The sequence below is a fragment of the Colletes gigas genome, unplaced genomic scaffold (genome assembly GCF_013123115.1).
Source record: "Colletes gigas isolate AHSC1104 unplaced genomic scaffold, ASM1312311v1 Colletes_gigas_Sc00021, whole genome shotgun sequence".
Lineage (NCBI taxonomy): Eukaryota > Metazoa > Arthropoda > Insecta > Hymenoptera > Colletidae > Colletes > Colletes gigas.
This window is the reverse complement of record NW_025106650.1, coordinates 2,631,400-2,649,204: the sequence shown is the minus strand read 5'-3', so window position 1 is coordinate 2,649,204 and position 17,805 is coordinate 2,631,400. Positions and strand designations below refer to the sequence as shown.

The 17,805-nt window shown below is 44.4% G+C and overlaps 1 protein-coding gene across 1 annotated transcript; it reads left to right on the top strand.

Moving 5' to 3' along the window:
* The first annotated feature begins 2,924 nt into the window (after positions 1-2,924).
* LOC122401018 lies at positions 2,925-16,894 on the top strand. Its single transcript, XM_043402870.1, has 3 exons — positions 2,925-4,335; positions 13,528-13,691; positions 16,652-16,894. The coding sequence occupies exons 1-3, from the start codon at positions 2,925-2,927 to the stop codon at positions 16,892-16,894; spliced, it is 1,818 nt and encodes a 605-aa protein (XP_043258805.1).
* Positions 16,895-17,805: the final 911 nt, after the last annotated feature.

Below are 17,805 nucleotides of genomic sequence, written 5' to 3'. Positions count from 1 at the left end.
AAGTATACGATATCTCTGGCATTCTGTTGGTGGTAGCAGAGCGTTAAATCTTTAAGGTGAACTTGGTCACCAAAGCTCGATAATTTTTCTTCTGGTCAAGCCTGTTTTTATCTGTACATTCGACGCAACTCCATAAACCTAATTCCATTAACGATATCTTTGTCGTAAACCCTCATGAGGAATAATTAACCGTGCCATCAAGTTTAGGTTATACGCTTCGGAATATTGTCGAGTATAACTGACGATAAGTCTTAAACAGTACTTATTCGTGCCGCCATATTTGGCCCTCAGCGAAAGTTGAACAATCGAAATTGTGCGGATGAGAACTTGCCTGTTTTTAGATCGTTGTGTGATCAAAAGAAGGTTCTTGTGAATAGTATTGTGTGAGAAGAGAACATTTAAAAATGCTAATCTCTATACTATAGCTATTACGAACCCTTTCTCAACGTTAAAAATAAAATAATATTTGGATGGATTCAGATAATTAACAGATTTTCAACACAAAAACTGTTACGCATGTGTGGGCCCACGCATACTGGCCTGTGTTGTTGAATATGGGAAGATGTATTACGACAGTCGTTTAAAATTTTTGTTCCGTGGATACGTCGGACGTGCTTCGATCCTTAAGTAAATATCCTTCCCTCTGTGTTATTTGGTTAAAAAGCGGTGACCGACGAACTTGTGCCGTTTACCTTCAACTCGTACCCGTCGCGCTACATTCAAACCATTATAGGGACACACCGGAGATCGCGAAGACTATGGATATCATAACAAACACAAAGGATGCAGCGACTACGGTGATCGATCATTTCTACGCGGACGACTGGTCTACCCTTCTGGTTCTCTCGACAAAATCGACTTTGTTCGCCGGCGGAATCTCTGTTAAAAATTTTCGAACAAACAAACGCGCAGAAGATCTTTCGTGCCCGTACAAAAATAATTTTTAATCATTATCGGGAGTTTCGATTTTGCGATGCGTTACCTTTGTCTTCTTCTTTCCGCGGGCGTGTACGTTTTTTTCGGTTTCTTCTCCCTTCGTTTCGTGCCTTTACCGATAGGGAACGGAAACGGGAATCAGTTCCCCGATACGAAACGGTGTTTGAGAAAACTCGAAACGTTTAGGCTGGACGCTTAAAAAAAGCGAAGAGGCTTTATCAGTGGGATAAGCAAATGCGACGTTGGTCCGATATAAAATATCGTGCGCGACAACCGATAACAGGCCGATTACTCGAAAACTGGGCGTGATGCCTATTACGAGGCTATTAGCTGCTCGATAAAGCAGCAGATAACGCTTGATATTTCGTTGAAAAGGTTTACGAACGGATTGCAATATTAACCAGCGGGAACAAAATAATTATGATGCAACGACAAATCGAAATTAATTCTCGCCGATAAAATTTTTGCGAAAGAAGTAACGATGCGAAAAGCGATAGAAATATGAAACATCAAGATTTTCAATTATGTACAATTCAGAGACGTACAATAACGAATGGAACAAAGTGTTTAGGTAATTCTTATCGTTCTGTATTTCTGATGCAACATTCTATGTTTGCACGTGTCTACTCTGTGGTTCGTTCGGTATCCTTGAAAGCAAGGAAGCAAGTTTACATTATTATTTACTTTACATTAATCGTAGTTTAAGAATAGCAATGGGACTTTAAGATCATTATGCTTTTATTTATGATATAGCAGCGCCATTGTTATTTATAATCACGGTTGTTCTTGTCGCGTTTACGAAATCGACGACAAACGAAAAAGGGGCAAGCAAAGCCGCAAGGGTATCGCGAGGAGACCGACGACATCGGCTATCCTCGTTATTCGTGGACGGTGTCCGACTACCCTCTCATTATCCGAACGTCGCAACGAAAGTTGCGCGCATTCCTTCACCCTTCGTTTTTCTCCGACTGTCACGTGGCACCAACTGCATATCCGTTCTCCTTAGCGCGCGTACCGTATTCGTCGTCGGATTGGACGATTCCTGTCGCCGTTGGGGGAAGTCTTTCTGTCCTTTTCCGGCGTTTCTCGGCGGCAGTCGCCGTCGGAGGCGACTCCTGCTCCCCGCCTGGTCCCCGATCCTTCACGGATCCTCCTTTTCCCACTCGTTTCTTTCCTCGATCGTGCTTCCCTATCCCGGTGACTCTCTCCCTTGCTCTTATCGCCATCTCACCCCGAAAGAAGAGCAGGTTGAGCGTGTCGAGGCGTCTCTCTTGTGTACGGGAACAGCGTGCAACCGGATCCTAATTTCATACTGCACAAATCCGTCGCCCGGGGCTTGGGAGCCTGGTGCTCGATGCTCCGGGGTTCAGGGTTTGGGGTTGAAGGGCTCGGGAATCGGGAATCGGAACTTGAAACCGACGACACAGGCCACGGGGAAAGAGGGGAACAAAGGGGATGCCGTAGGCGTGGCAGAAACGCGAGGTTTGCCGCGATAGGCGTGGCAGAATCGACTGACCGCGGAAACGCAGCAGCAGAGGGGAGCAGTTTTCCCGTCACGGACACGCGGTTCCTCGCGACGTCACTTTGCGGCGCGGCGTTGGGTTAATCGCTCGTATTGCCGCGAAATCGAAATCGACGCTCGATCGTCGCGGTTCGCGTTTGTAAAAACAAGAAAACAAAAATAGATACGAAAAAGAAAAAAGAGAAACAAAACAAGAACCCGATCGCGTGTACTGGTTCGGCCGCGAGACGTTCCGGAAGGGTGGGCTTCGTACGATCGGTCGGTCGGTCGATCGTGGATGATCGATCGATCGATCCAGACCCCGGACACCTATTATCTATCGGCGCCGGAGAAATGAGTATCCGTAGATAATCCCGTAATCGAGAGAAACCCGACAGAAATTCCGAGTGCCCGTAATTAAAGATCGCGGCGAAGCATGCGCTAACGACCGGTTTCGCGCGTACTCTCGCGTTCTCGCGTGTCAGGCATGCATTACGACGCGCAAGGTGTCCTGGAGAATTCGTATTTAAGGCAACGGCAAGACCACCATCATCAGCGGCAACAGCAGACGGGCCAGAATAATACCGTTTACGCGCAAAGTGCGCGGCAAAGTGGCCGGGGTCGGAGCTGCTCGCCGAGATCGGAGGAAACGAGATCGCCGGCCGTCGAGGCGAGAAGCGAGACGCTCGGAACCCCGGAGGAGGTACGTTTCGTGGCGAACGGCTCGCCGTTGGAGCTCGAAGACGGATCGCGAATGTCGAGGTACCGCGAGGAACACGACGCGAAACGGTCCTCCTTCTCGAAGCAGGAGTCCCCGGGTTTCTTCCGGGACACGGAGAATACGAGTGTGAAGTGCTTTACCGAGGAAATGGTGTCCGCTGTGGCGAGTCATTACAGATCGGACGGTTCGCCCGGTAGAACCTCGCCGCAAGGGTACGCGGTTCATTCGACCGACAGACGCAACACGTCCCTCGGCAAAACGTCATTTTGCATCGACGCGCTGCTCGGTCGGGCGACCGGGAAACAAGAGAACCTCGATCACGATCGATCGGAACGGAGTCAACGATTTCTGTTCGCGGCTAGGAACGCGGCGGTGGACGGGAGCCTGTGTTTGGGTAATACCTCTGCCCACGGTCACGAACGAGAATCGCCCTGCACTCTCGGGGTCGCGACGGGAGCCAGGGCAGGGGCATCGGCCGCGACGGGGACGGTTGGAGCGGAAGAGCAACGGACGTCGTCTCTGGGAAACCTCTTGCATCCGTTCGACAGGTCCGTTCAGCACGGTCCGGATTCGCCTAGCTTGGAACTGATTCGCGACGGAGGCGAACGGCAGGACGTTCGCGACCAATCCATGAGAGACATCCACTTGTCCGACGTTCGTGTGGAGTCTGTGGAGGCGAAAGCGATCTTCAGAGGGGAGAACACCGGAACCGGGAACGGAGGATTTCGCGTCGATCGGTTGGAGAACGTCGAGGACGACGCTTCGATCGAGGTCGATCCCACGAGAACGGGAAGCGCCAGCTCCGGAAGCAATGCTAGTCGTAGCCCCGTCTCCAGTCCGCCGATCTCTCCTGGATCGGAGGAACCCACGGGCAATGGTGTTCCTGGGAATCTCAATCTGTCGACCGGTCATTACGGTGCACTCGGTGGTGCCGCGGTTACTCGACAGAACCAGGCTCTCCTTTTACACCCAAGTGGACCTCTTATTCATCCCGGTGGATTGTACTATCATCCCGCGGGTGGCAGCGCGTTTCACTCGATACACAAGGAAGGTCAGCCCGTCGGACACTCGCAGGCTGCCGGACCTCATCCTCAGCAGCACCACATCCATCCACTCCAGCTCGAGTGGTTGGCCAGGACTGGCATGCTATATCCCAGATTACCCGCCGATTTAGCTGGTAAGTTTAAGCCATGTAATAGCTAGTTTCGAGGACATTCGGAACAAGTACCGTTAGAGCAACGAGGAATGGTCTTGGTCGACGTTCACGGTGCTAATTTCTTCCAAAGATATCCGCGTAAAATTGTATAAGACCGAAGACGAAATCCCGATATCTTAAAATACATTTGCGTTGCATAACTATAATATTATGGTATGTAGGACCTGATACAAACCCTCGAATCATTTTTGAAAATCACCGCGAATCAGAGGGTACAATATTTCGTTTCAGGGGCGCGTAGGTTGCCGACCCTTCTTTTATGTGGTACGAAATCCCGATCCAATAGCGACATAATCTTTCTCCGAGTTTCTGATCGCTAAATCTGGACTCGATCGATTCTCAAACATCTATCACAGCAAGTATGATTTGAAATTGTCGCGTGAATCGTCTTCGTAAAAACGATAAGAGGATCTCCCTTCGTTCAAATGTTACGATCTTTCTCTCCACCTTCGTCCCCTTCCACTTTTCTCTGTTTCCTGCCTATTACCTCGCGATCGTCCAGGTTTTCAAATAAGTTAAAAATTCGAGGATAATTTGCGAGATAATCGAGCTCGCACGATAACAGTCGTTGCTCGATCTGATAACAAGCCTCTTTGGCAAGGAATTTGACTGGATCGATCTCGAACACATTTCAACAAAACAAACTCGTGGAAAACATTTGTCCAATGTATTATCGGCCGAGGGGTGAATCTTCGCGATAATAAAAATAGATCTACAGTGGGGAGTCAGAGAGAATTCCCCTAGATGGAATCTAAATTCGGTGGTCAGGATTATTGGAAAAGGTTATTGGTCGAGATTGGTGGCCACTGGTAATCGGTAGTTTACACTTACAATGCAATATTGTTTACGCTGGTGGATCCGTAGTACTTTAATCAGAAATGCTAGAAACTCATTGAATCACCAAATATTTCTGTATCACACTATAATTTGAACAAATTTGAATATCTTTAGACATGGAAAACTGACGTGGTAGGAGTCCATTGTAGTTTAAGAAGAGTGTGGTACCACTAAGATCATAATAACACAGGACTAGTGATTCAAATCGTATCACATATAATTCAAAGCCTGATAAATCTTGAAAATATTGATTGATTTGGGAGTGTTAAAAATTTTGCACAAATTGGGTAGATATTCAAAGATACTAAACTCGACGTAAAGTTTGACAACGAAATGAGATAACATTGTGATGTTTCTTATTCCTTTATTCGCTACCCTTTTGTGTATTTTCAATGCTATAGAAACTCTTAACACTCCAAATCCGATAAGACCTTCAAGATTCGAATCGATTCAAATTTTTCGTTTCGATTCAAAGTGCTTAAAATCCCATCACTAGTCACGGAGTGTAATATTTGTCGCTGACGCGAGCCGAAGCAACGTCGTGAAATGGATCGACAGATTGCTCGTATGATGGGCAGATAGCGAGTGTTTACATGCCTAATGTAACGCTCTACCGAGCTATATTGACCGGCTACTCAAGTTTTTAGGTCGGTTGTCAAACGATAACATCGAAGGGAAATTTTGCATTGCGTCGTAAAAATGCGTATCGTGCCCGTGTCACCGTGACCCGTCGTCGCCATCCTGGCAGAAATCTACGTTAGATATTTAACCAGTTAGCGTCCATATCGCTTATTTGTAGAAATATCATTATTAATCGTACGAGGTAGAATGCATTTCGCGTACAAAAACTAAATAAAGCAAGGAGAACACTTATCCTTATTCTAATCAATCTATACTGAGATTTGTTGCATCGAGATTCACGAAATAACTCTGACAATCTAACTGTGTACACGGTTAACCGTAAATTATCACACAACGTATTTAACCAGAAAAGCATCCAATAGATTTTCAGTTATTTTCCCCGATAACGAAAAATCGTACAAAAAAAATGTTATTCCACTTGTTCGACTTGTTTTTGCACGAAAAATCGTCTACTGGTCGTACAGCGATTACTGCGGGTCACCGCTGTATTTTATATATTGACTCTTCCCGGAACGATTCCTCCTCCACGTTCGAGAGGACGAGACATCGAAGGTAACGAGGACCGAGGAGATAGGAGGCAAATTGTAGGACAGAAATGGCGCAGAAAAACATGCGGTAAACTAGAATAGGAACGTCGAAGGAAGGATCGAAAGTACGACTTTAGGCAGCGAATAGACGCAACCACGGTAGAAAAGGACGAGTCGGTTACCACGGTAAATTTCACGCTTGGAAAAAAGAGCCGTGGCCGCGTTGTCCAGCCAATCAGTCGAGAGCTTTTATCGAACAAATTGGTCGGTGAACGTAGCAGACCAGGTTGCCGAGATGGACCGAATCCGAATAAAGGGGAACGGAGGTACAGAGAGAGAGAAAGCGAGAGGTAAAGAGCGGGGTGGAAAGGGGGGAGAGTAAATGCGCCTGTGTATGTGGGAGAGGGTGGATGCAGAGAGCGAGGGGATGGTGGAGATGGAGGGAAGAGAGAATGAAAGAGAGAGAAAGGGGGAGAGAGAGAGAGAGAGTGAGGGAGAGTGGTGCTCGGGGCGGAGTGCGGGGTACTTTCTGTCAGATGATCCTGATTGGTAGTTGCCGAGCAATCCAACGTCGACGAAAAAGGCGAAAACCCGATAGCGTAAAACGAACAACGAGGACAAAAAAAGCGGTCTCGCGGAATAAAATAAAACGATTGCATCCAGCCCCACCTGAAGCGGCCGTTATCGCGTCGGGAGGGAACACGGACTCGACTTGTTAAAAAATTGCTGGATGGGAGTAACGTCCCGTTCGGTCCTTCCTGCTCCCTCTCCCTCCCTCTTTCTATTTCTACCGTATACCCTCGCATCCTCGTGCGCTCTCGACGCTGTGTAAATAATGGTGAGTGCGCGACTCACCGGCTCGGCACCGTGAGCTGACAGGGGGGAACAGGGTGAAAAGCACGAGATGCGAGCTTTTATTTGCGGAATATTTGTCGCGCGTTATGCCCGCGGCAACGTTGCGACAACACCATGTTTCATCTATTTCGGAGCCATGCTTCGCCGTATCGAAATTTAACTAGCACAGGTAGCGCGGCCGCGCGCGTATTTCCGCGACCTTCTGCCTCTCGATACATATCCCCGAATACCCGATATCTCTGCCTCGTGTACACTAAAAACTGTTCCTCGTATCCGCGCGTGTCTACCCACGCGACACCAGTAGTTTGCTTTCGGATTAATCGAAATCGACCGAAACGACGTTTCAACTTTTCCACTCGCGCGATATCCGGTGTCGATGCCCGAGTCGTCGGATTGTCTTCCAGTGTATATTTATTTGTTCATTATACAGATATATGGAAACCGTTTCGTACACAAAAGCCAAACGAAGCGAAGAGAGAACACGCATACAGTGGCTGGTAACAATTTTTGGTCAAAATATAAGTTTAACATATGTCCTTACTAGATTCTTGACAGATTATGGTACTAGATTATAGATACTAAATAGCCAATTCGTAGTTGGTCTTACGATCGTATTAGGTTGATGCACATGAAAATGTCACATTTTATAAAGGAATTGATAGTGGCTACGATTTTAAGCGACCAGTACGCATTGGACAATTCTCCTCTACTTTGCAACAAACAAATATTATTTTCACATTCTAAAATTCCATTATAAGTTTCTCTAATAGTACATTATCTAAGAAATTTTCTAACAAGTTAGAGTCGCTGGTTGAGTACCTCGCAGAAAAATCAGAAAGCAAAGGGTTAAATGTATCTTTTTTTTTATTAAATCTTCGGTAAAAGATACTTATGTATTTTATTCGTTTTTCTTTTTTAATTTGTTCCGTGGTTTCGTTTTTCGATTTTCTTCCCTCGTTGGCCAAGACTCGTTTCACAAAGTATGGAGGAAAAACAATGGCCGAAGATGTCGACGAGATGGCAGGAGGTCTGCCAACAAAAGGGGATGATACCCGAGAGATGAAGCACGCGAAGGGTTGGTGGATGATTTAATTAGTTAATTGTGCGTCATTCATCCGTCTATTCATCCCCTTCGCCCTTCTCTCGGTGGATAGCGTAGCGCCGGTACCGACGTTCTAGAGTTGCCATGGAAACTCCACGGACTTACAGACGGATTCAACGGCTAATTTCGCTCATCTTTGGAGAGATCCAAGAACGCAAATCGGTTTGGCGTGTCCTCACAGACCGAGTATTTTCCGCTTTAGAGGCAAAAAGCATATTTTGCCCTTTAGTCCATCAGGAACACGTTCTTTTTCACTCTTCATGCTGAAGGATCAATCGTAACCCATACTAAGATCTTAGAAATATTGTGCGTTTCAATCGATCTTCCGATCACTTTTTCATCTATAATTTTTTCAGTATATGTTTTAGTTGCAAGAAGAGTAAAGTGCAGATTATTAAATTTGAGAATTATTATTGTACGATCCCTTCATAACATGTATAGAACGTTTGGTCTCTAAGTATAGTTTATTATATTAAATATTTAATAAAAATAGAATTAGTTGCCATGATCTTTCCTCGGGGATCACAAATATTTAATACACTCGTGCGATCAAACGCGACTTGTCTGGCGCGTCTGTCCATTACTGACTGTTTCTACTTACGGCGACGTCCAAGTCGTACTCTCGATTTTTCACAATGATTGTAAAAATACTATGTTTCCGGCTTAATTTCACCCCCTTTCCGGTTGGTCCATGATTACTGGGACACTCTGAGCTATATATATCGTGCTGTTATTGCAACCGTATCCAAAGTCGCACCAAATTCGAGGAAGATCGAAAGATATCACGGAGAAATGCGAAGGATGGCATATAATCGCTCGTAATATCATGCGTAACATTGCATGAATACGTGCAAACGGTTGATCTTTGTACACGATATCGTCTGATCGAGGAGTCTCTGCTAATTGCACATTTGCACGTACGCGTAAAGATGGTGGTGCGTTTAATTGGGGAAGCACGCGCGCGACGCGTGAACCTAGACATCGGGAACGCACACACGCGTGGTAGGAGTAACGTAGGTGGATGGATGGAAACATTGAAAACGACCGGAGCAGCACCGGCGGCGGTGGCGGCAGCGGTGACGGTGGCTGTGGCGGTCGCATCAGTCTACCTATCTATAGGCATATAGGCGGTAATGGTGTTTCTGAATTAGCTGCCAGTTAGTTTGGCCGCCCGCAAGCAAACAGATCTTGGTTACCCGATGTGTAACGTTCCACGTTCGGCCAAACGCACCATCCTATATCTCTATGATCTGGTTTGATCGCGACGGTACCTATGGACGCGTGCACTCCACAACATGGCGACGTTCCTCCGCGTGTGTGTTCGCGGCGTTGCCTCATCCTCGATCCATAGACAAGATTTGTTTGGATTGTAAGTCTGTCCCGGGTCTTGAGTTTGATCGTATCGTTGTTAATTCGTAGACTAAACTACGATTGTACTTGGAGTCAAGAAGGATCGTTCCAGAACCTATGCTCGGTGAGATTCAAAGGTTAATATCTTAGTTGGAAGAACATTCAGCAAGACCGTTATTCATGCGTGTCAATACGCATCTCACGTTCACTGTAGATGAATCATCCGTGTAATCGTTAAACAGGTGTAAATACTGCAGCTGTCATCTTTGAAGAGGCGTAAATTTGCACGTACTTCCTTCACTGTTCACTCTTGATGTTAATTTTGAATGAAAGTTTCTACTTTCCGCCGTGGACGGGCGTAAATTCGGCATAAATGCCAGAGCTTTCATCCTTCACCGTGGATGATCGTCCGCGAGATCACCCAACGCGAAGAAGCGCAAATGGGGTGGAAAGGAAACGAAACGGCAAACGGTCTCGAGTAGGAGTCCGGATGGGTAAAAGTAAACGTTAACGTTCCGGATGTTTATGGCGTGATTTGTGGTGAGTTCGCGAGGCGAGTTTGAAATTAAATCCAACCATTTCGGACAGAGAAAATAATCATCTCTGACGAAAGTTGGCCAACTTTTTCCACCTCGAGCCGCCTCCGTCTACCCCGTGGCGCTCTGCCCCTCGCTGCCATGGATCCTGTAACCGTGGCGCAGGGAAAGAGGAGTCTCGATGACGTCTCACGATCGAGGGTGTAGAGAGATGGTGGGATACCGCCAACGTTACCCTCTCGCCCGTCTTCGTTCACCTCCTATACGCGAGGGGTTGAGAATCCGGAGGCGGGTCGTATCGAGGACTCTGGGGCTACAGGCGGAGCTTCCGCTGCTACACGAAACAAGGAGAGGGAGAATGAATCTCGTGAGAGTGCGCGCGCGCGCATTGGCTCACACCCATTCGACGGGAAGTCGAGAACGAGAACAAGAACGGGGGATGCAAGAGGGAGAGAGAATACCGAACCCACGAACACCCAGGCACACGGAAAGACAGTCGAAAGTGCGGCTGAGCGTGCGAAGGAAAGAGTGGGTGGAGATTGTAATGGAACGAGAGCAGAAATAACAAGGAAGGAAGGAAGGAATCCGAGCGTAGCAAACGTTCGCTGTGGCGACTGTGCCGTGAAAATCGGACGATGCTCGAGACACGATTCGCCCTACTACCGGTATACGCGCATACGCGCGTCGATTTGGTTTCGTAATTTCTATTTGCAATTCCGCGCAGAATAATTGCTGTCCATCAGAGGATAACTGCCGAAACGGCCGCCGATCGAATCTATGCTGTCGTCCCGCGTATCGCGAAATTCGCAATCCCGGCGGCAACGCATTTTTCCGATCGCCGCGCCGATCGATCGATCGTGATTCCGTCGAGGAATTCATTTCGTCGCCGAAAGTATCTTGCACGGAAGAGCTGATCTCTCGCGGATAGGTATGCCGAGCAATTAACCTTGATTGAGCGATCCTCCGGATCGGATTAGGTTAACGAGGACGATTAGGGCGTCGTGTCTTGTCCGTTTTGTAACCGTCGCTGCACGAATATAAACGTACGCGTGTGTGTATATATTTATTCGAGAATAGTATAAAATAATATTATGCTTTAGACTTAACTTAGTAGACTTGTTGCTTCTTTCACCGGTTATCGTTACCAATGAGTTTTAATAAATTAAATAAATGGTAAGGGTTGAGAAATACAGTGAACTTATATTAATAGAAATGCATATTGAAAAGGGCTCGTGAAACTTGGCGTTGTTGTAATTTGCACGCAAGTTTTGAATAAAAATAGCTGGTTACCAGCAGAGAATACAATGGAATCGAGTATCTATATGGGAAGACCGCGGATTGCCTTATCGGGGCGATAATGAATAAAGTGGCGAGATAGAAGGAGAGAAAATAGTACAGGGGAAAGTGAAATGAAAGGAGAGAGGGAGAGAGGAGAGTGGGGAATAGAGAGTAGCGTTAAGTACAGATAATGGTTGGTGTTTACCGGCACGGTGATCAGCATGATTTAAGGGTGGCCTGGCGTGAAGCGGCTAATAGGACCCCAAATAAATTAAATTATCATGATAAAAGTGCGGCGGGACGAGAACGACGTTAACCTTAACGGCACCCCACTGCTTTACCCCGCATAGAAGAGCACGGAAATGGTGATTGTCCACTCGATGGTGCCGCCCTTCTTGTTTACCGACATCTGTCATAACTTGCACCATTTCTCCCTGGCACCTTCGCTTTCGCAGAGTTTCGATGGTCTCCCATTCGTTCTTCCCGATTCGATCGATTCGACTTAAATCGACAAAACTGCGCCCCGAGAGAACGAAGGAAGGAACAGACTCCGTTCGTTATCAGACATTATCGCCCGTCGAGTTTTGCAACAGATCTTCAAACATACTTGTCCGCAACCGTGCATAAAATCGGAGGAAAGGATACGGTGGTAAATCATAAAGGGAAATAGAGGCAATCGTCCAAATAGTAATTGTCACGAAACGGCGGGGAGAAAATCACCGAACAGACCATATGTGCGCAGCGGGTGGCAAGCCACCCTTCGTGGAGACGATTAATATCTATGTATGTATAACGTAAATAGCAAAAGCGAAACTGTCAACCGTTCGCAACGATGAGCGATACGTCGCACGAAGAGTCGAACTTCAAACGCGTTACGCGAGTCCCGATGGCAAGGAACGGAGAACGTTTAGCCATTTTCTCCCGAACGATAAAGAGCAAAAGTACCTAATACGGCCATTTGTAATACCTTACGAAGGATTCAAATTAATCCTTCGTGAATCGAATTAGTCCTTAAATTAAATTTCTAAATATTGGGTATCTTCGACCTGTATTCTTTGCAAAGTTCCCTGTTTGGAAGAATTAAACGCGTCCCCGGTGTCGAACGTTTGATTAAGCGGCTGATTAAGAGCGACATAAGGGTATCGCGCGTTCCGGATTAATCTGAGTGTACGCGGGACTAAACACAGCCATGTGTACAAACATTGACAGCCGGTCACACACTTGCTAGTTAAGTTGGGGAGAGGGGGGTCGCGTGCTGAAACCAAATGTAGGAAAAAATGTGACGAACCGTGCGATATTCTTCGTTAACGGTTCATTGGCGAAAATCGAGCGATTCTGATCTGTATTCTGTCTGTCATCGGAGGAATCAGAAATTATTTACACTATCAACGTTGAGTCGAAGAAAGCGATCTCCTTAAGTTACCCTACCATTTTGGAAAAGGAATCAAGAAGCTAATGATCTTCTTCTAAAATGTGTTTTCAATGTTATATTATTGCACACGTAATGACAACAGACACGATGCTAATTTCCTTCTTTTTTTAAATATATACAAAGGAGAATCAACCCGTTATGTGACGAATTATTATTATTACTTGGAACTAATGGTACGAGAATTCATATAAACGATATTCAATTTGTTCGACTTTTGGGGCGGTTTTGCGCACTGTACGACGTCTTTCGTTATGAAAGAGGTTAAACCTCGCCTCGATTTACGCGAGCGGAACCATAAGGGGAGATTCGGATGCGACCAAGAGTCGTTCATAGGACTAATCGTTAGGGCGGCCACCCTAGTCCTCGACCCCTGTTTCCAACCCCAAATCATACCATCGCGACCCATAGGGATTTACACTCGCGATAATTGCATTAGCATTCGATGATTTTTATTGGTTCCCCGATTGGTATTTATACGAGACGAGATTATCGATAGCGTGTAACGATAACGATTCTCCTACTATTTTCGTTCGCGATGTTTCCTCGTTCCGTTCGAGGAGCCTGATTAATCGTGTACACCATGTCTGTTTGAAGGTTGCGCTGCCCAACACGCTCTTCTCGGCAAAACTAGAAGACCAAGAACAGCCTTCACCTCGCAACAGCTTCTCGAGTTGGAGAAACAATTTAGACAGAACAAGTACCTTAGCAGACCGAAGAGGTTCGAGGTGGCCACCTCACTGATGCTCACGGAGACGCAGGTAAAACTATCATGTTACAGAACCGCGTTCGACGGGGGCTTGTTCTTGCGAAGACGGGTGTAAGCTTTCCTGACAAAATGGAAACGTAATCGAGTAAGGAAGGAAAAAAAATCTCGAGAGAAATCCGCGGAATAATCCAGGATCTTCCTCTTTCGTCGGGGCCGGACGCGAACGAGCGAATCTCTCGCGTAGTTCAACAACTTAAACATAACTCCGAAGCTTACGTGTTCTGACGGATCGCTTGGCAAATAGCGACGAAAGTCTGAGTTATGACGGGCTGAGTCCCTGATTTGTTTCGATATTTAACCGATTCTACCTCGAGCTTCTACCTTTCGAACGTCGGAACGTCATGGTGCGCGCCGCCGCCATCACTTCGTTTCTTCTTCTTTTCTTTGCGCCGTCGATGACGAACGATGGTCAGTCCAGAACGTCCAGAAAGAATAGGATTTTTTTAATCGAACCTTCGATACCTAGACTCGAGGTCGTTCGACTCGAAACTCGGATGGAAAAGGATGGTTTCCTCAAAATTTTGTTCGGTTCAAAATTGAACCAATAATAATATTTTTCTAGGAATTGATAATTTATTTGCATAGTTACCAACGTATGATAAATCTAGATTGATATAATAGGTTTTTCCATAATGTTGTGCAATTGCGTGAGTAAATTATCATTTTCCGTAGAAACTCTTTTATTGGTTCAATTATGCTCCTCGCTGGTATATACATCTTACATATCTTTCACCACGAGACGAAGGCACGCGCGTTTTCCCCCGAAGGGTGAAGATGTAATCGGGTCGGGGCTGAGGCGGTTCGGTTCGAGCGTATGATATGTTGCCCGAAAGATTTACATCGTTTTCTTATGGGATTGGAGGAGGAAACATCGAGTCTCTATATTCGTTCGCAGCGATTCGAAGGATCTCGTGTTACTGTTCGCATGTGTGGCCATAATGCTTGATTTCTCGAAGCGATTGAACGCTGTAAATTTTGTTTGATTATAACGGAACACGACGCTGTCGCGTTTCTCCTCTGGTATGCTATTTTAATCTCCATTCTTTCCACGCCGTTAACCTTTTATTCTTTTCCCTTCATTTCTTTCCATATGATAGAACTAATACTGTACCGATAATATTGGTACTGGACAATAAGCATCTTATATTAAACCATTTTGATCGTAATGCAAAAATAAATAAGGAAAACCAGCGGTCATTTTCTTTCACTTCTGTTTATGTAGATATCTGTGTTCTCTTTTCACTTTATTTAGTTTTTGTATACGATATCGATTCTACTTGTATAATAAATAAATATGGACATACTCCAAAGTAAATAAAACAGTAGAAGGAATACAAGTGCATGTACCTTTCCACATCATTTTATCAGCACTTAGGCATCTATGTGGAGAATATGGACAATACAAATTTAATTGCATTACATGCGAAACATAATGCGAAATAATCGATAATAATTTTTGCCTTTTGTCTGGAATAAAAAGTATCTGTAACTGGAACAGGAATTATTTCCAGATCCATGTTAATAAGATCTTTTTCCATCCGTAACACAAAGTATAAAAAGACTGTAGTATAGTACTGTACTTACTAAGTATAGTAATGATGAAATTGATACGACTACATATTGATCATGTTCAAACAATTCAATAACAAAATAATAGGAGGTATTAATAGATATCTAAATCTTAAGTCTAAACTTGGTATCAGTTTTTCAGCGCCGACACTTTTGCAATAAATGTCCAACAGATACCAATACCTTTTCACGGTGTATAAACGTTGATTCGTACTATTGAAAGTGTATCAAGAATCAGGCAAAAAAATCTAATCGGTACGAAACAAGCGGTGTAAGTAAATAGATACAACTTCAAGTAATTACAGAATCTAATCGTGAAAATTAAGCACGATTTAAAATAATCGATCGCGATCAATGTAATTCATAGGAGTTCAAATAGAATCGACCTATTAAAATGATCACGAATAAAAGTAAAAAATTACGTACAATTATGTATTGTACGTTTTATTAACTCATAATTAACGGAAAAAATATTTTTATACAAGTAGACTAAAAATTAGGAAGTATACAAAAGGACGATAGAGATATTCGCATTAAATTTTTGAAAAATAAAACTTGAGTAAATTGACTTTATTTGTGAGTAATTATCGGTTAAATAATCGAGAAATTCCATACCGATTAAACATTGTTTCTTGCTTTTGACACATTTATAATAGTATTGACGCCTGGTTTATGGTTCGATATGGATCGTTATTCATTGCATACGTATCTGTGCCAAAAATTAATACCATCTATGTACACTCCCGTCCATAAGTCACCAGACACTTAACGAATATGGAATAGAAACAAATTAACACTGTGAAGCAGTGTAAATTATAAAATGGCAGTAATTTATTCATTACATTATAAAGGAAATGTAACTAATATTGTATGTGATATTAAGGAACAATTTAAAATTTTCATTTCATGAGCGTATCTCACGATTGGTTTTTAGTATTTTTTCCATTAATATCGTTCCAACCTTTCTCAAATATTTTCCACGAGACCTTTGATTTCGTTTATCTTCGAAGTTCGCTTTCTCGTACAATGTCAATCATTGCATATTTATTTTGATTCTGTACCAGCGTTATAAAGTAATTAAAAACAATCGAATGTAACGAAGCAAGATTATAAGGTTCAGACAATTGTATCCGTGCCTTGATTTACATTTGCCAAAACGGACGAGCAAAAATGAAAATAATGCCCGGTGACTTATGGGCGATAGTGTACGCGCTGTTGTAATCGATACGTATCAACGCGTTCGTGTATCAAAATGATTTGATATAAAACAATACTTTGCGCGGTATCGATAGTATCGGTACAGTATTAATCCTTTCATTAATTGTCGCGCCGATCGTTTTCTCGTGAAACGAATTGATGGATGATCGATGTGTCTGAATTTAGGTGAAAATCTGGTTTCAAAATCGCCGGATGAAGTGGAAAAGGAGTAAGAAGGCGCAACAAGAGGCACGTACAAATAGCAAAGGCGAGGAGGCTGGAAATGGGAGAAGCACCGAGAGGGAGACAGGAGGCGATCAGAGTACAAACTCACCGAGTCCGCAGGATGATGCTAAAGGAGCGTTGCAAGAAACACAGAGAAGCACGAGCGAGCTTCAGGAACCGCTTTATCGGCCCTACGTGGTATAAAAGTCTGACCAATGATACGTTAAGGCCGTGTTAAATAAGAACGAACGATGACATAAAGCTGTTTGATATTCGGTGGTACACTTATTGTTAGATCGCTACAAAACGGAAAGGTTCGACGCGAACACACGCGACCCTCGGCTAAAAAATACGAAAATATAAAATACGTAAAAAGGGATACAACGTTGACGAAAATCGATTAGACTGAAAAGAAATCGAAAATACGAATTGCGTGCATGTACATACTACGTATACCGGTGTAACGTTGCGAAACATGTATGTAAATATAGGGAACAAAAATAAAATAATCGACGATCTGTCACGATCGTCGCCAGGAAAAAATTAATTGTCGAGAAACTGTTCTGAAATGTTTACAAGTAGACGACCACTGCTGACGCGTTGCAACGGTACGGCATACACTTACTTAAGGTAAGATGGTAAAATAGAACACTTGTGCGTGTGCGTGTGCGTGTGTGAGTGGGTGTGAAACGAGTTGCAAACAAAATGTATAAAAGCGAACGAAATGAGAGAAGCGCGCGCGTCAAAGATGCTATCTTCATGATTGTAACTTTACTCGAACGTTACTCTAGATCTATTTAAACCGGAGACACGTACCTATTTATGATAAACGATGTAACTGTAAATATTATTCGTGTACGTCTAACAAGGTAGAGAGTGCGATGCGAAGATACCGTCATACTATGTCGCAACAAGTTCCTAAAATAAATTATGGATATCGGAGAAAACGTTTGTCTCCCATTTTCCTTCCCTTCGTTCGCAATTGTTATTTGCATGTTTATTTAACGATAAAACCGTGTAGGGCTTATATTCGAGTATTTGTAGAATGTCGAATTGAAAAATTTCGGGTCAGAAAAGAGGAAGCCGTGTTGAAACTCACGCGGAAATCTTTGCAT